The sequence below is a fragment of the Lactuca virosa genome, chromosome 1 (assembly GCF_052849685.1).
Source record: "Lactuca virosa cultivar CGN04683 chromosome 1, Lactuca_virosa_CGN04683_v6, whole genome shotgun sequence".
Classification (NCBI taxonomy): Eukaryota; Viridiplantae; Streptophyta; class Magnoliopsida; order Asterales; family Asteraceae; genus Lactuca; species Lactuca virosa.
The window spans coordinates 108,936,099-108,956,153 of NC_136426.1; the positions used below are offsets into that span (position 1 = coordinate 108,936,099).

At 38.7% G+C, this 20,055-nt stretch overlaps 2 protein-coding genes across 2 annotated transcripts; both read left to right on the top strand.

Moving 5' to 3' along the window:
- Positions 1 to 3,134: 3,134 nt before the first annotated feature.
- On the top strand, positions 3,135 to 5,684 carry LOC145156227 (glucan endo-1,3-beta-glucosidase 8-like). Its single transcript, XM_079075690.1, has 2 exons — positions 3,135 to 3,883; positions 4,454 to 5,684. The coding sequence occupies exons 1-2, from the start codon at positions 3,549 to 3,551 to the stop codon at positions 5,556 to 5,558; spliced, it is 1,440 nt and encodes a 479-aa protein (XP_078931816.1). The 5' UTR covers positions 3,135 to 3,548; the 3' UTR covers positions 5,559 to 5,684.
- Positions 5,685 to 5,846: 162 nt separating this feature from the next.
- Positions 5,847 to 8,079, top strand: LOC145156216 (glucan endo-1,3-beta-glucosidase 8-like). Its single transcript, XM_079075683.1, has 2 exons — positions 5,847 to 6,428; positions 6,730 to 8,079. The coding sequence occupies exons 1-2, from the start codon at positions 6,085 to 6,087 to the stop codon at positions 7,886 to 7,888; spliced, it is 1,503 nt and encodes a 500-aa protein (XP_078931809.1). The 5' UTR covers positions 5,847 to 6,084; the 3' UTR covers positions 7,889 to 8,079.
- The last annotated feature ends 11,976 nt before the right edge of the window (positions 8,080 to 20,055 follow it).

The window sequence follows — 20,055 nt, forward strand, 5'->3', positions numbered from 1 at the left end:
GAGATTATGGTAAGTTAAGACATATCGACAGAAAGTATCATTATATCAGACATAGAGTAGAAGAAGGTCATCTCGTAGTAAAGAGAATTTCATCGGAAGAGAATCCTGCAGATCCTCTCAAAAAGGCACTGAGTAGGATACACATGCATCTCCACGATCTCTCTTTTTCTTCTTGAATAAACCCCCAGAAAAAATCAAAGTTCGATCCCCCTCTTTTCGACCCTTCTCAACCGCCATTTTTTTCCCTTACAAGTTATATCTTCACTATCTCTATTCAATCGATTCTAGTTTTGTCCCCAAAATAATTATTATAAAAAATATCTAAGTAACTTATTATACAAAAATGCTATAAATCAAATGAACATTAACAAATATATTTTAGATAAAATTTCATAAATGATCCTAATGGTTTTGATTTTGTCCCTAAAATAATCCTTATGAAATCTTTTTTGCATTAATTGTCTCTTTGGATAAAACCTTGTGCTTTGATAGTCCTTATGATGGATGTTCGTTAGATGGATCCATTAAGATGAGGAAATTTTGGATAAGGCCATTTCTGACATTTTGTGAAACTTTGCTTAAAAACCATTTCTAAAACTTTGCCTAAAGACCGTCTGTGAAACTTCACTTGAGGACCATTTTTTCAACTTTTTTATATGTTTAATATTTCAGGTTTTTACCTTTTTTATCTGATTTATTAAATATTACAAATATATTTTATTTAATATAGAAATAATTTTTGTTGTCTAAAATTTATCTAAAATATTTAAACTAAAATACATCATTACATATTTTCATTTTTTTTATATTTAAAAATACTTAAAGTATAAAACACCATTTTATCTACTTTTAATTTTGATGTGATATTGGTTTTGAGATTTATCTTTATTTCAAAATTTGATAAAAAAAAATAACAACATACTATTATTTGTAAAACCACATAAATTTGATAAAAAAATATGATGAGTTATTTCATAAAAAAATATGTTATTATACAAATAATAGTATGCTTTTACTTTGTTTTAAAAATATAAGTATGTGGTTTTTACTTAAAGGTAAAAGTATGTTTACGTTTTGGTTTGATAATATATATATATATATATATATATATATATATATATATATATATATATATATATATATATATATATATATATATATATATATATTGTCTTCAAGTAAATTCAAGTAAAAATAAAGCAGACAATCAATTAATTATTTGGACTTTAAAAGTATTAACTAGAACCAAATAAAAATCAATTTAATTGGTTTAATTTGTTTGGATAAAAGCTAAATATGAATAAAATACGTTAAAATTTATATTAGTTTGATATAAATTTTGATATTCAATTTATTAAAATTATTTAGTTTTATCAAATCTTGAATATATTCTTTAATAAATACATAAACATTTCAAAGAAAAATTAAAAATCATCTATTAATTAATAATAATATGATTAAATCTATATAACCACTTTATTTTTTTTTACCTAAGCCCTATACATATTAAAATAATTAACCATATGAGTAATATGACATTAATTTCATTAAGTTCATTTTCTTTAAAGGAAAATAAAATAGTTTACATGTTTAAAATATTTGTGTTTCAGAAATAATAATGTATCATGTTTTTTATAATAATAAATATATTTAAATAAAAAATAAAGATAAATATTGAAAATAATATTACATAAAAATTAGTAGATAAAATGATTTTCGTATATTAAATATTATTAGATAAAAAATAGAAAACGAAAATATTTAATGATGTATTATAGTTTAAATAAAATTTTGATAACCAAATCTATTTATATAGTAAATAAAGTATATTTGTAATATTTAATAAATAATAAAAAGGTAAAAAAAACTAACATATAAAAAATATAAAAAAAATTAAAAAATCAAATGGTCGTTAGGTGAAGTTTCATACATGGTCTTTAGGTGAAATTTTACAAATGATCTTTAGACGGTTTAATAAATGGTTCTTAAGTGAAGTTTTATAAAATATCTTAAATGACATTTATCCATAATTTCATGCACAAAAAATGTTTCATAAAAACTGTTTTGAGGACAAAATCAAAACAATAAGCATCATTATGAAGTTTTGTGTATATTTTATTACTAGGTTAAAACCTACGGAAATCACAGGTTAGAAAGAAACAACTATTTATAAATTTAAATGTAAATGAAAAATAAAAGATTAAATAAAAATTTAAAAAGTATAGTGATATACGTCTTTGTGTATAAGTCTTTGTGTATAAGTTTGTAATGATTGGTTCAATTGAATATATAAACTTTTGTGGATATCTGATATACGTTTCGTATGTGTAGAGATTTATTAAGCTTATAAATTTATACAATGCATTAAAAAATTTATACAATGCATTAAACATATAATTGCGTATATGTAAAAATATAATCTTTAAGAAACAACCAAACATTCATAAAGAATGGTTCTGACTCATGTTAATTGTCATTATAAAACGTACAACTAATAAAAAATGTCTTGTTTGAAACTAATTTAATTTTGAAACTAATTTAACGTATTTACTAATAGCTATACACAAAACTAATTTTGAAACTAATTTAATATAACGCACTAAACTAATAGCTATACACAAAAAGTTTCTCACCAAAATGTATCTATCATAATCGATCTTAACGTATTTACTTACCAAAAAAAATAAAAAAAAGTTACTTTTATTTTTTCGAATCAATAACCTAACGATCAAAATCTTAGTTTTCAATAAGAACTCCTTTATACTGGGACATGTTCGGTTGTTATTTTATTTTTCTAACCAATAAATTTATAAGCACATAAAAATTGAAAACAAAATATTTTTTTATAAGTCTTTAATTATAAATTTATAACATATATACATAACCATAAGTTTAAAACATATAATATTAATTTTTTCACTAAATCATACTTTGTTGGAGCTTTGTAGATAAGTCACAACAAAGGTGCCCAAATAAAGAAGGAACTTAATTAAATTTAAAACTCTAAAACAACCGTTTTAATTACCTTTTTAAACCAATTAAATACACAAAAATATCTCCAATTTTAATATTTATTTATTTTTTCAAAATTTATGCTGCAGATAATAAAACAAAAATCCAATAACGTTCTTCTAATCGATTTCAAATTCTTTTTCCCTTTTAAATTCTCTACTTTCCTCTCTCCTTCAGGTTGAGAATCACTTGTTCTTCTCTATCACACACACCGACTTCATAGGAGAGATTTGCCGACTTTTATCCATTCAATACATACACACGCATCTCCACGATCTCTCTTTTTCTTCTTGAAGAAACCCCCAGAAAAAATCGCAGTTCGATCCCCCTCTTTTCGCCTCTTCTCAACCGCCATTTTTGCCCCTTACAACTTATATCTTCACTATCTCTATTCAATCGATTCTAGTTATCCCTGAAGAAAAAACCCCACATCTAGATTTATATTCTGAAACAAACAACACCCATAAGATCTGATTTGTGTTCAATCGAGATTGGATACTCCCGGCTGTTTTCTCACTCGCTTTGAAAATCAAATAATGTCAGGGGTGAGAACTGCCGTTTGGGTATTGTTCACGGGCCTGATTTTTATTAGGGCTGAAGTTGAAGGTCTGGGTGTGAACTGGGGGACGATGGCGACGCATAAGATGGATCCGAAAACGGTGGTTCAGATGATGAAAGACAACGGGATTACTAAAGTGAAGCTGTTTGACGCCGAGCAATCGACGATGAGTGCACTCGCCGGCTCCGGCATCGAAGTTATGATTGCTATTCCGAACGATCAGCTCCTCGCCATGAATGATTACAGCCGAGCTAAGAAATTCGTGCAGCGTAACGTCACGCGTTATAACTTCAACGGCGGTGTTAATATCAAGTAAGTTCCGATTCCATTCCATGTTGTACTCTGTGCTTTACTTGTTGTACTGAATGCATTCTATACTGTTCTTTCTTTGAGCATATAAAAACGTAAAATCTTGTTTTCCAATACTAAAATTACTAAATCTAGACCAAGGAAGCTGTTTCAGCTTGTACGTTATGCATATGAAGCTGTACATTGTATCCGTTGTAGAAAAACTCGTGCTTTGGATAGTTGTACTCTGTTTTGGTTTTTGTATAATCCTAAACCGCGTGACCTTTACAGTAGTGAGCGTGTGCTTTTTAGATGCTATACAGTATGCATTATTTGTTGTACTGTATGCATCGGGAGTTGTACGTTGTAGGCCATTGAGATATTTTATGTGTGCAACATGTGGTTGTTTTTTGTTGTCGAAGTAATTTCCAAAAATTATGGATCTTTACTTGTACTATAATTTTATTATTTTCATATATTTAATTTTATTAAAATTTATTTGCAATAATTCAGAAATCATAAATTCAAATTATTTTAATAAGTTTGATAGGGTTTTAGGGTTTGACAAAATGTTTTCTTCATCGTTAATGGCAGATACGTCGCCGTCGGCAACGAGCCGTTTTTGACGGCATACAACGGTTCGAATCTGAAAACAACGTTCCCGGCGTTGCAGAATATCCAAAACGCCCTGAACGAAGCCGGCCATGGCGACACCGTAAAAGCCACCGTACCCTCAAACGCCGATGTCTACGGTTCTCCGACCGACAACCCAGTCCCTTCCGCCGGTAGGTTCCGACCAGACATCAACGACCAAATGGTCCAACTCGTCCAATTTCTCGCCAAAAACAACGCTCCTTTCACCGTCAACATCTACCCTTTCCTCAGCCTCTACGGCAACGACGATTTTCCGGTGGACTACGCGTTCTTCGACGGCGCAAGCAAGCCAATCGTCGACAACGGGATTCAGTACACCAACGTGTTTGACGCAAACTACGACACCTTAGTTTCCGCTTTAAAAGCTGCAGGCTTTGGTGACATGCCGATCATCGTCGGAGAAGTAGGGTGGCCCACCGACGGCGACAAAAACGCGAACATAAACATGGCGTATCGTTTCTACAACGGTCTTCTCCCCCGTCTCGCCTCCAACAAAGGTACTCCACTCCGTCCCGGCGGAATAGAAGTTTACCTTTTTGGGCTCATCGACGAGGACGCTAAAAGCATAGCTCCGGGAAGCTTCGAACGACACTGGGGGATTTTCCGGTACGACGGTCAACCGAAGTTCGCCATGGACATCTCCGGCAGAGGTCAGAACTCGTTTCTAGTTCCGGCGCAAAACGTGAGGTATCAAGAGAAGCGATGGTGTCAATTCAACCCAGATGCTAAGGATTTGAGCAAATTGGGGGAGAATATCAATTACGCTTGTACTTTTGCTGATTGTACTCCACTTGGGTATGGATCATCGTGTAATGGGTTGGATGCAAATGCGAATGCTTCGTATGCATTTAATGCGTATTTTCAGGTGCAAAATCAAGATGAAATGGCGTGTAATTTTCAAGGTTTGGCTATGGTGACGACGCTTAATATATCCACAGAGACTTGCAGGTTTAATATTCAGATAGTGGGGACTTATTCTGATGCTTCTCGATCTTCAGTTTATCTTTTTGTTTACTCGATTGTTTTTGTGTTATTGTTGTTGTAGTTTTGATTTTTGATGTAGATACATAAATTATTGTCATTTTGAGAGTGATTTTACGAATTGATGATACATTTATGGATTCTTATAGTTTTTAGTTTTTACATCTATTAATAGTGTTTGATTGTGTCATCATGTTGTATTTGATGATTCAAGTAATAATATGTTACGAAGAGACGTGTGGAAACTTTTCAAATATTGATTTTGACATCGTCTTCTCTTTGAGAGCAAACTTTCCTAAAATAGGTTTTTATGGGGCTATTTTTGAAGGCATAATTTGTGGATCTTTGTCCCAAATTTTGAGGGCAAGTGTTGGTGACGAAGGGAAGTAGAAGTTTTTATATGAAGAGTCACTTGACAAGTTACATACATAACTCGAGGACACTTTTTGGCCCTTCATTCAATGACCTATTTTGCTAATTTCTATTGTTATTGTTGATTTGTTTCAATCCCAAATTCTAGATACGTAAGTTTCTTATATTCTTATAGAGTCTTGCTAGCTAAAAAGATTGTTTTGTGTGGAGAGGAAGGAATGGAAAGATTTTGGAATATGGTGAATGTTTTGTTCGTAGGTGCGATTGTGTTGAGCCTTTTTGGTTCACATGTTGAAGGGTGGTTGGGTGTGAATTGGGGTACAAAAGCTTACCACCAATTACCACCAGAAAAAGTGGTTCAAATGTTGAAAGATAATGAAATTGAGAAGGTGAAGTTGTTCGATGCTGATGAAAACGTACTAAACGCCTTCGCAGAAACAAATATCGAGGTCATGGTGGCCGTCAAGAATTCCGAACTCGAGGAATTGACCAATAAGACCAAAGCCAAGCATTGGGTCAAGGACAATGTTGTCAAACATATCGATCATAATGTCAAAATAACGTATGCTTTTATTTCTTAAACATGTTTACTATTCGGTATATGAAAATATATTATCTTGAATCCGTGTTTATAAGATCAAATCCTAGGTTTTTATGTTCCAGCGATAGAGGATCGCAAGATATATGTGGGTTCTTGTATGAGCCCTTATGGAGAATTATAGACTCCAACATACATAGACATTTATAGAATCGTACCACATCGATGTTGGATACACTAACAAGGACAAGAGTTTTGTCCCTCGAATGAATATCTGGATTTCAAGCATTGTAAAAATAATAATTTCTTATTTATAATAATGTAGGATGGTAGCGGTTGGTAACGAGCCATTTCGAGAGGACTATGAGAATATGTATATCAACTCAACACTTTTGGCCCTAGAGAATATTCAAAGAGCCCTTGATAAGTTGAGCTTAGGAGACAGGATCAAGGCCTCAGTTCCATTCAATGAGGATATTTATATGACCCCACCATGGAAGCCATTTCCATCTGCAGGGATTTTCCGTCCTGATATTTCCGACCAAGTTGAAGATATAGCCGATTTCCTAGCTAAGCATAATGCTCCATTTATTGTCAATATTTACCCGTTTATGAGCGTTGCCTTGACAGATGACAGTTTTCCAAGCGATTTTGCTTTTTTTGACGGTAACGTTGGTATCACAGATGATAACATCGACTACACTAATGTGTTCGATGCGAGTTATGACACTTGTGTGTCAGCTCTAAAACAAGCCGGTCATGAGAACATGACTATTATAGTTGGGGAGATAGGTTGGCCCACAGATGGAAACATATTGGCCAACAAAACCCTAGCTTCAAGATTTTATAAAGGGCTTTTACCACGATTAGCAGCCAAAGAAGGGACGCCTTTGCGTCCTGGGCACATTGAAGTGTACCTTTTCGAACTGCTTGATGAAGATGCAAAAAGCATACTTCCCGGGAACTTCGAGCGACATTGGGGTATCTTTGACTATGCAGGTCAACCGAAGTTCAATATGAGCTTAAATGGAAAAGATGAAAACAACACGTTGGTAGGAGTCAAAGACGTCGAATATCAATCTAAGAAGTGGTGTGTTTTGAAGGCACAAAAGTCTTTGGACAAACACAAACTCCATGAGAGCTTGTTGTATGCTTGTGACAATGCTGATTGTAGTGCCTTTGCTGAAGGTGGATCTTGTAGTGGTCTTAGTAGTCCTGATAAAACATCTTACGCCTTGAATGCTTATTTTCAAGCATCAAACCAAACAAAAGATAGTTGTGATTTTGGAGGGTTGGCTACTGAAGTTGAGACTGATCCCTCTAAGGGTTATTGCAAGTTCAATATTCAGATTGTGCCTTATGATCCTAAAGATTCATGGACAAGATTCAAATCATGGTTCTCATCGTCACACATCACCCGTGCACCACCGGTTGCTTTCACAAGTTTGGCCCTTTTGGCCATGGTTTCCTTGTTTTTCTTTTAGAGTTTGAAACGATTTACTTATTGATTTATTACACGAGCAAAATAAACAAGATAATAATTGTAATGTTTTCCGGCTTGATTAATCTTTAGGTCCTTATATTTATTATTTCATAAAATAATGTAGACAAGTTTAATCGATGTCTATGTAATTTTGTTTCTTTTGCATAAAATAATGTAGACAAGTTTAATCAATGTCTATGTAATTTTGTTTCTTTAGGGATGATTTTATTATAGTGTGATTTATTTTCGAGAGATTGTGTGCACATGTCTATATTTTTTTTTCATATTTGTTTGCGTCATAAATCATATTAGTTAATATTAAATCGGCTACAAGTTAAATTAAAACACAGCTCCTCCTTAAACACTAGACCTGTCTCTATTCATTCTATATGGTGGCGTTTGGATTGTTGGGTTATTTTTGTAGGATTTGGAAATTATCAATAAAATTGGAAATTGAAAGATTTAAAATATCTAATGTGCTTAACATAACACATCTTCTCCTAATAAAAGAGTAAAATTTTGTCCACGTGTAAATTTCTCATAATTTATAATTATTTTTCACAAACATTCTAAAAATTACACGTGTGCTCCTATTCTCACTTTCCCGTTCACTGTATATCGCTCCATTATCTCTCAATCTCCAGTCTCAGCGCATTTCTTACTCAATCACAAGTTACGATCCCGAAATCATCGTGTTGTTCAAAATTGAAATCCCTACTTCTCCTCCTTAGGATTTAATTCAATATATCATCTTCTCATCACCTCCACCGTAATTGTGTAATGAAAATTACAATGCCTAACATCTTCTTTATTTCCTACTCAAGATGATATACGGTTTGATTTGGTTTTCCCATCAAAACCCTAGCCCCTTCTTACCTTATCACATCCACTAAATAGTAGGATATTAGTTTTTGAATTCGAATTCCGTTTACCTCTTTTGAATCACATGGAACACTTTTTCTCTCAATCGTTCTCTTCCCGGCCACCATTCAAAACCCTAAATAGGGTCTTGATGAAGGCTATAAATGGAGTTTTTTTATCAGGATAAAGGCCTCACAATCCATGAATATTTGGATGAAGACGAAGAATTCTTGATCTGGGTTAACTTTCTTCAGGTTTCGTTTATTTTTGTTTATATGTTTTTGGTTAGCTTAGATATGATGTCCATGTTTCGATTTTGTTGCTTCCATTTAATTCCCTAGATCACCATTTTATTCCAATTTTCAAGTCTTCAAATAAGGTTTTGGTCTTGATATTGATGTGTGAAGCAGAACATGGCTAAAAGAACAAGAGAAACGAATCAGACCTGGGTCGATTCGTCTCTATTAGCAACAAACTTGCCCCATAAAAATGAGATTTTAGAATGATGTTTCTCTACAGTTTCTTATGCTTCCTCTTCTAATTGATATTGATATTGATGATCTTAATAGTGATATGTTGGTCTGATTATGCAAGATATTGGATGACCATTTGAGAGACCAACAAAATCATGAAAAAGCAGAGCCTTGTGTCATTAATTTATATTTTTGTTATTCACCCTTCTAATTTCTAAAGATGTTGAAGTCTTAACAATATTTTTTTTCTGTTTTGATTGCAGCTGTTACATGAACTAAGGCTTAATAATTCAACATTACTATTGATTTCTCTCTGTCACAATCATGGGTGTTTTGTCACAATCATGGGTGTTTTGTAACTGGTAATCAATACAATATATTACTTGGAATGATCTTGTGGAGGATAATATAGATATTGGTGCGAACGAACCCATATTACAAGTTATACTTTTTTCTATGATTAGATATAAGATATAATATAAATTTTTATGTTTAATCTATAATAAAAGAATATAAGTTCCACCAGAATTTTCCATGTGTAACTTCTCATTCTGTTTCAGCTCCATTTTCTCGCCCATGTATAACGGTATTGTTGGCAATTCCTACTAGAAAATGAATCTAAATAGCTTTGCTCCTTCTCATTCAATTTCATATTCCATTTTATATGCATGAATCTCGCTGCTGCTGCAACTGATTTAGTTTGCAGATCAGTTTTTATTAATATGAATCTCATAAATCTCGGTAAATTCACATCTCAAAATTTGAATTCTTTCTATAAGTTACCAATATGAAATCATTGCATGTGTCTTCCATATTTTTGTATGCTTGAAAAAATGGCAATTTCGACTATACATGTCACATTTTGATGAATAAATACCTGGTCTTATTATCATTAATATTCTTTTATACAACTGTTGATTCAAATCTTTTTCCAAATGGGTGTACAGCTAAGAGAATAAATTGTGTAAGTTCCTTTTGCCTTTCCTTTCATGGTTATGTCTGGTTTACTATATTCTATGATGCAAAAGAATAGCAAATTAAATTTTTGGGGTTATCTTATTGAAGATGTAATTAAGTGTACAGGTGCTAACAAAATGACATTTTTGTGATGTCTATTTATCTTAAAGTACAATGCTTTTACGAGATAGATTGTTTTTAACATACAAATGCATTATGTTAGATGTGTAACATCCCAAAAATACAGTCTGAAAATTTCGTTTTAAATTAGTAATGAAACCATATTCATCAAACGTCAAATAAGAATCATAAACAATGTATCTCAAAACATCATAACAACTGTCAAATATATCAGAGTATAAACATCCCAGGCTGAACAAATGGTGTGTGCACTACAATCTTCCCGAGCTCCTCTTTTGAAAACTGAGTACCTGAAACCAAAACTGAAAACTGTAAGCACGAAGCTTAGTGAGCTCCCCCAAACTACCACATACCATACAATAACATATAAAGCACATACTGGGCCTTGCCCACTGCATCGGACCGAAGTCCGGACTAACTGGGGCCTTGCCCCCTGCATCGGACCGAAATCCGGACTAACTGGGGCCTTGCCCCCTGCATCGGACCGAAGTCCGGACTAACTGGGGCCTTGCCCCCTGCATCGGACCGAAGTCCGGACTAACTGAACATAGCATAGCATAATCATAACTACTAGCATAAACACATATACTGCATACTGCATCGGACCGAAGTCCGGAACACATAACACAATAACATGCTTCAATCACAAAGACATCAAGCACACTAAACTACTACATCGGACCGAAGTCCGGAACTACTGCTAACTAAACGGGCCGGCATTGTGGTCGTAGACCCGTTCCTACTGGAAGGAAACTCACCTCACACTGTTGAAGTCCCGTAGACACAATCGCACACTGCTGAAGTCCCGCGGACTCAACCCCAGCTGTTGGATGACAGATTCCCGAACTGTCAACACCAAAATAACACCCAATTAATAATTGGGTTCCACTACATAACTATAAATACATACTTTGGATAATTACTACATTACCCCTGGCTTGGCTTACCCAAGCCCAAGGCCCAATCCATAGGCCCAAGGTAAACTAGGGATCAAAGCCCAACATTTGGCCCAACTTTCCAAATTGGGCCCAAACCTCTACATGGACTTCCCTTAAGGCCCAATTGTTCAGTCCAATCCAACATGTCTCATTCTAAGGGCCCAATATCATACAACCATCTAGGCCCAAACTATGGCCCAATTTTCCAAATTGGGCCCAATCCTTCATATGGGCCTTACTCTAAAGCCCAACTAATTACTCTAGTCCATTTGATTATTCTTGGATGGCCCATTAGTAAACCAATTACCAAAACCCACTCGAAAGGCCCAACTCAAGGCCCAAGTGAAACTAGGGTTTCCACATAAAATGATGATTAGGGTTAAGTGTTTCTTACTTAACCCATTAAGGACTTAATCCAATAAGTCCTTTACTCTACTAGATAAGTGCTATGAAGTGATTGGGCTTAATACACAATCCAATCTCAATGGCCCAAGAGTGGGTCCAATAAGTCTAAGGCCCAATTACTCACAATTAGGGTTTTCTAAACCCTAATTAGGGTTTCCACTCAAACATGGCCCACTAGGCCCATAATTAATCTTTAAGCCCATTAGGGTTTTGGCTAGATCCATTAGGGTTTTGCTTGTGGGGCACCACCTACTACCACCTCGGGTAGTGGTGGTCAATGGCGGCTCACGGCGGCGGCCACCACCTTATGGTGGTGGTTATCATTATTTTTATTATTAACCAAAGCTAATTACAATTACAATGTTTAATCCAAACATAAACACACACACACTAACACACACTAACTAACACACACACGGCCACACCATGGTGGCCGACGGCGATGCTTGGCGGCAGTCACCACCTCACGGTGGTGGCGGTGGCCCTTTCTCAATTTTCCGGCCAAACTATCCCAATCATACATCACTGAAATAACACACACCCACCCCTATGCTCGGAAAAGTAACACAACCACCACCTGGTGGCGCTTGGCGACGGTAGAACCCCGGAGAAGCGGCAGTGGTGGTTTGGCGATGACAGCGGCGTTTACTCTTGATTCTCAAACAAGAAAACCTATGTGCACACTCGAAAACATGATCTAAAGGCTGATACATCTCCAACTCGGCCACTACGGGTGGCAGGCGACGAACGGAATCCTAGAGGTTGCGACCAACAGCGGCGGCGACCCAAATGGCGACCATAGGGCTGCTGGCGGCAGCACCTGACGCACACAACACCAAGTCACAGAAAGAACGAAGAAGAAATGATAGATGGGTGGTTTGCAGCGGACTAACCTAGAGTTTCAAGTCGTTCACACTCAACAGCGGCGTTCACCGCCTCCTTCGTGGGTCTCGGTGGCTCCTCCGACTTCCTAGCGTCTCCGGTGGCAGCTATGTGGTGGTACTCGCCGGTGAGGCAGGTGGCAACGCTCTTGACTGGTCGGAAGAACAAGAAGAAGAGGGAGATGGCGGCTGATGAAAGCGTTCCATGGGTAGTGGCGGCTGCATCCGATTCTCTCTTAGGGTTGAAGATGCGACGTGGGGAAGGGATACGGGTATATCCCGTGTCTCTTTCAAACTTATGCCAAATATACACTTCTAGTCCCTCCCCACCCATTCCTTTCTAAATGAGCTCCAATAGTTACCATATAACCCCTCATGACAAATTTCTTTCCAAACTAGTCCATATTTTACACTTTTAACCCTGCCTTCAGAAATCTTTACAACCGAATCCAAAACTTACCTTTTAAGCCCTGATCCCATAAATTTCTTTCAAGCTAGATCCCTAAATTACCAATAAACCCTTAAGCCTTCAAATATCTTCAATTTAAGTCCATTAATTACCAAACGCACCCTGACTTCTGTAATTATGACTTTTAACTCCTCGGAACTATCGCCTCGCTCAATTATTATTCATTTTAGGGCTTCTATACATTTATTTATTTATTTTATAAACGGGGTGTTACAACTCTCCCCACTTAAATTAGATTTCGTCCTCGAAATCACTCCTTATCATACCTTACACGCTAACCACTCAAGTAACATGGTCACCATCCTGGGCGCACCCTAACCTTCTCAGGGTAGCTGTGACCAATCATCACAAAGCCCTAACATCTGCAGGCGAACTAATCCCTCGCAACAAGATCACATCTACTTCCTCTGGATTATGATGTCTCGAGATGGTCTGAATCCATGACAGACCACTCATACTAGGTCATTATTGCCGAATCCGGTCCTCTTATCTCTCAGCTGCCTACCCATCTCCTGATAACTCAAGGCTCCCACTAGAAAACAGAATCACAACTCCATTATCCCATTGATTCACTTATACTTGGCCAATGCTCAGCTATTTCCACTGTGAGTGACTTATCACTATCTATTTCAACCAACTATTCTGCCCGTACTTGCAACCTAAACACAATTACTAACACTGCCCAAACACTGAAACTGTACGAACACTGAACTGCCTGAAACAGTATGTTGCCACATGGCTACTTCCCGAAATCTGTCTAGGCCTTCCTGGTCTCAACTGATTCGCCAATCATCTGAAGTACCGGGTTCCGGCCCGGTTGCGGAGCCAAAGGACTCCCACTTAGTCGCCTCACACGACTTCTGAACAAATTCCTTCTCTAGAACTAGTTGCCACTAGTTACCATGCCACTGAGGCTCTAATAACTTTCTGATCTAACTGATCGAGTCCATACGTCGAATCCTGACGTCACCAAACCCAAGGCTAAAAGTGATTGCTACATGACCATTGGTAGCCTCATGTCATAAATGACCTTAAGCAGTCCACTGCTTCCTTGCTCTCATCTTTGTAGTGGCGCTTCTACAATCTTATCACTGGCTTAACCAGGTCTAATCCATCTGGGAAATTCCGAAATCCAATCTGTGGATTTCCATTTCCTCACTGCTACACCCGAACTGGTGGGTACTACTGTTCTTTCCGAGTCCTAACAACGCACTCACGCTATCTACCAACCTAGTGAATGTTACGGGTACACCCGCAGACTTACAACACTGTAACACTATCTGGATGCTAGTGAATGCTACGGCTACACCCGCAGACTTACAACACTCTAACACTATCTGACTGCTAGTGAATGTTACGGCTACACCCGCAGACTGCTGAACTCATGTCCTGACTGGAATCCCCAACCGGATTCCCTAAGGCTTGCTAGCAAACATTCTGAGAACGCGATCTCATCATTGGCAAGTTTTTCTAAACTTCCACATCATACTCTCCTCGAACCATACAGCCACATGGGTCGTCTTCCTTTCAGACAAGGATTCAAAACTTATCCTAGTCTCAAAACTGCTCCCGCTTCTGAATCCTTGGGCGATTCTCCCCCACTTTGATTCAGCTAATGCCTTACAGCACACAAAACTGGAAGAATTCCCAATCCTTCTCACCACCCATGACCAATCTGCTAGAAACCACGCTTACCATTGCTAGTGTTTCAATACTAGCCAGTCCAAAAGGTCACACAACTTCTAAAAAAATCCGAATAAATCTCCGGTAATAACCCGCTAGACCCAGGAAGCTCCGAATCTCAATTGGAGACCTCGGAATCTCCCACTGCATCACGGCCTCTATCTTGGCCGGATCAACTAGAATATCCTTCCGATTGACAAGGTGCCCAAGAAATTGCACCCCGCGCAACCAGAAGTCACAATTGGAGAACCTTGCGAAAATTCTCTCCCTCCTTAAAGTCTCTAGAACCTCCCTGAGGTGCTTCTCGTGCTGCTCCTCAGTCTTGGAATAAACCAAGATGACGCTGTACTTTCCCAATCCCGTAATCTGGGGAATTGCTCTATCACTATTCGCTAATGCTTCTCGGCATGCAATTGGCAAACGACATCTCTTGAAAATATAATTTAGACACAAACCGAGGATAACTCAGGGTTACACTTACTCAAACCCTTGAAACGAAAGGCTCCCTTGTGCAGTTTCCCGCAAGTGCTGCACCGAATCTGACCCCGCTGGCCTCTCAGAAGCTGATATGAAATCTACGGTCCCCTCCCGAGACCCCTCATTATAAGCAACTGATCTGGTTCCCTCTTACCAATGTGCTCCAAGTCCATATCTCATTCTCAGGCTCAAGAAGTCATATCATTCAGGGTCTTGCACCCCGAGATACTCATGATCTCCCTGCTATCATTCTACAGTATGTTCTGATAACTTACCTTCTTCATTTCCTCATCTGCTGCATACTGTGGTACCATATAAGCTCTTCCCCGAGACTTGGCAGTGATCTCTGCCACAGTCTCAGTCTCCTGGTGGAGATCTAATAACTCTTGCGCCAACTGCTGCGCCTCAATCGCCTGGGCACACTCTGCTCAGAATCTGGTCTAAAAGTCATCCCATGACATAGCATCAACCGCATCATCACTCAACTTACTACCAACTTCTTCCTATCAATCTCGTGCTCTATCCCTCAGGAGACAGGAAGTAAGCCAGATCTTGTCTCCTTTCGAGATAATGTCTGGTACAAAAGTGTTGGCGACATCTGCCAACCATCTGCTGCTAACAATGGGGTCCCTAACCCCCATGACAATCTGAAGCCTCACAAACTCTGAATTCCCGAAACATCAACGTACGGGTCTCTATCATGGCTGTTATCTTAGTGCAGAATGCACTCGGACTCTCATCACAAATCTCTATAATGCCCTCCTTGATCACACTGAGGATCACAGGAGTCTGGTCAATGATACTGCGCGTAATTCTCAGATGGAATGAACTCCCTCATCTGATCATCAATCTGCCCGACCCCAGAGTCCGAGCCTGATCCCTCGTCGACACCAAAACTACCATCTGGTCTACCACGTAGCGCCACTATACTCGGCAACATACGCTCACTAACATCACAATACTCATCCAAACTCGAGGGATCTCACACACTACAAGTTCCCTGGTATTATCTCAGCCTTCCTTGATTCGAGTACGGATCCTCTGCTTTCAGTAGTACGGGCCCATACTACCTTCCACATCTATCCGTACTTTCCTCAAGAACTGCCTTGACTCCACCAAGTCCCTTTTACTGCTACTGCTCTCTGCTACTCTCATCCTAGGCTTACCCTAGGGAAATCTCCGACCCAAACCAGTCCTCAGCTGCTGAAGGCCTCCTTGTAATGCCAATTAGCCATCACCTGAATACCATCACTTGTGACGAGGCTCAGATAATCCTTCGAGTAAAAGACTCGCCCCCACAACGGTTAGATTCAGACAAGAGCTGCGCAATAGGGCCAAATCCAGCACCCTGAGATTATTCAACCCTGATCACATGTGACGTGACGTATTCACCTAATGGCTAACTCCCATCACTCAGAGTCCTACAAAGCACAAAGCAAGCAACATTCGGACACAGGAAACTACTCAAGCAAATCTATTCTCATAACGAGAAACTGTACTAGCATACAATGCTAAGCTCATACTATCAGACATAACCTAAACAGGCTATCCTACTACTGTCTACTCAATACTAGCATGCAATTCTCATTAAGCTAAAACACATATAGCAGGCACATAAGGCATCCTCCTAGATCCTTAGTCCTATTCTAGCATGCTGTTCTACTGAAACTAAAACTGATAATCATAACGTAAACTTGTATGGGTAATTTGGGAGTACTTACTTGAGCTCGGCTGATTGCATGCACCACACCCTTTTTTCTTTTCAAAATTCTTTTCGCTTTTTCTAAAACTCTTTTCTTTATACTTTTTCTAAAATTGTTTTCTTTTCTCAAAATTCTTTTGTAACCATGGTTTTTCTCTTGAAAACTTTATACCACTTCCTTAGTTTGAGTTCAGACACACTCGGGAGTGCGCCCGAATCCCTCAAACCAAGGCTCTGATACCAACTTGTAACATCCCAAAAATACAGTCTGAAAATTTCGTTTTAAATTAGTAATGAAACCATATTCATCAAACGTCAAATAAGAATCATAAACAATGTATCTCAAAACATCATAACAACTGTCAAATATATCAGAGTATAAACATCCCAGGCTGAACAAATGGTGTGTGCACTACAATCTTCCCGAGCTCCTCTTTTGAAAACTGAGTACCTGAAACCAAAACTGAAAACTGTAAGCACGAAGCTTAGTGAGCTCCCCCAAACTACCACATACCATACAATAACATATAAAGCACATACTGGGCCTTGCCCACTGCATCGGACCGAAGTCCGGACTAACTGGGGCCTTGCCCCCTGCATCGGACCGAAATCCGGACTAACTGGGGCCTTGCCCCCTGCATCGGACCGAAGTCCGGACTAACTGGGGCCTTGCCCCCTGCATCGGACCGAAGTCCGGACTAACTGAACATAGCATAGCATAATCATAACTACTAGCATAAACACATATACTGCATACTGCATCGGACCGAAGTCCGGAACACATAACACAATAACATGCTTCAATCACAAAGACATCAAGCACACTAAACTACTACATCGGACCGAAGTCCGGAACTACTGCTAACTAAACGGGCCGGCATTGTGGTCGTAGACCCGTTCCTACTGGAAGGAAACTCACCTCACACTGTTGAAGTCCCGTAGACACAATCGCACACTGCTGAAGTCCCGCGGACTCAACCCCAGCTGTTGGATGACAGATTCCCGAACTGTCAACACCAAAATAACACCCAATTAATAATTGGGTTCCACTACATAACTATAAATACATACTTTGGATAATTACTACATTACCCCTGGCTTGGCTTACCCAAGCCCAAGGCCCAATCCATAGGCCCAAGGTAAACTAGGGATCAAAGCCCAACATTTGGCCCAACTTTCCAAATTGGGCCCAAACCTCTACATGGACTTCCCTTAAGGCCCAATTGTTCAGTCCAATCCAACATGTCTCATTCTAAGGGCCCAATATCATACAACCATCTAGGCCCAAACTATGGCCCAATTTTCCAAATTGGGCCCAATCCTTCATATGGGCCTTACTCTAAAGCCCAACTAATTACTCTAGTCCATTTGATTATTCTTGGATGGCCCATTAGTAAACCAATTACCAAAACCCACTCGAAAGGCCCAACTCAAGGCCCAAGTGAAACTAGGGTTTCCACATAAAATGATGATTAGGGTTAAGTGTTTCTTACTTAACCCATTAAGGACTTAATCCAATAAGTCCTTTACTCTACTAGATAAGTGCTATGAAGTGATTGGGCTTAATACACAATCCAATCTCAATGGCCCAAGAGTGGGTCCAATAAGTCTAAGGCCCAATTACTCACAATTAGGGTTTTCTAAACCCTAATTAGGGTTTCCACTCAAACATGGCCCAATAGGCCCATAATTAATCTTTAAGCCCATTAGGGTTTTGGCTAGGCCCATTAGGGTTTTGCTTGTGGGGCACCACCCACTACCACCTCGGGTAGTGGTGGTCAATGGCGGCTCACGGCGGCGGCCACCACCTTACGGTGGTGGTTATCATTATTTTATTATTAACCAAAGCTAATTACAATTACAATGTTTAATCCAAACATAAACGCACACACTAACACACACTAACTAACACACACACACAGCCACACCATGGTAGCCGGCAGCGATGCTTGGCGGCAGCCACCACCTCACGGTGGTGGCGGTGGCCCTTTCTCAATTTTCCGGCCAAACAATCCCAATCATACATCACTGAAATAACACACACCCACCCCTATGCTCGGAAAAGTAACACAACCACCACCTGGTGGCGCTTGGCGACGGTAGAACCCCGGAGAAGCGGCAGTGGTGGTTTGGCGATGACAGCGACGTTTACTCTTGATTCTCAAACAAGAAAACCTATGTGCACACTCGAAAACATGATCTAAAGGCTGATACATCTCCAACTCGGCCACTACGGGTGGCAGGCGACGAACGGAATCCTAGAGGTTGCGACCAACAGCGGCGGCGACCCAAACGGCGACCATAGGGCTGCTGGCGGCAGCACCTGACGCACACAACACCAAGTCACAGAAAGAACGAAGAAGAAATGATAGATGGGTGGTTTGCAGCGGACTAACCTAGAGTTTCAAGTCGTTCACACTCAACAACGACGTTCACCGCCTCCTTGGTGGGTCTCGGTGGCTCCTCCGACTTCCTAGCGTCTCCGGTGGCAGCTATGTGATGGTACTCGCCGGTGAGGCAGCTGGCAACGCTCTTGACTGGTCGGAAGAACAAGAAGAAGAGGGAGATGGCGGCTGATGAAAGCGTTCCATGGGTAGTGGCGGCTGCATCCGATTCTCTCTTAGGGTTGAAGATGCGACGTGGGGAAGGGATACGGGTATATCCCGTGTCTCTTTCAAACTTATGCCAAATATACACTTCTAGTCCCTCCCCACCCATTCCTTTCTAAATGAGCTCCAATAGTTACCATATAACCCCTCATGACAAATTTCTTTCCAAACTAGTCCATATTTTACACTTTTAACCCTGCCTTCAGAAATCTTTACAACCGAATCCAAAACTTACCTTTTAAGCCCTGATCCCATAAATTTCTTTCAAGCTAGATCCCTAAATTACCAATAAACCCTTAAGCCTTCAAATATCTTCAATTTAAGTCCATTAATTACCAAACGCACCCTGACTTCTGTAATTATGACTTTTAACTCCTCGGAACTATCGCCTCGCTCAATTATTATTCATTTTAGGGCTTCTATACATTTATTTATTTATTTTATAAACGGGGTGTTACAAGATGTCTGTTTTTTGGATTTGAATGATAAAAATCTCCACTAAAATTACTATAAATTCTCTTATGTCATATTTTGTATTTGCTCCTTTTTATTTGTTAAATGCATGGAAGATG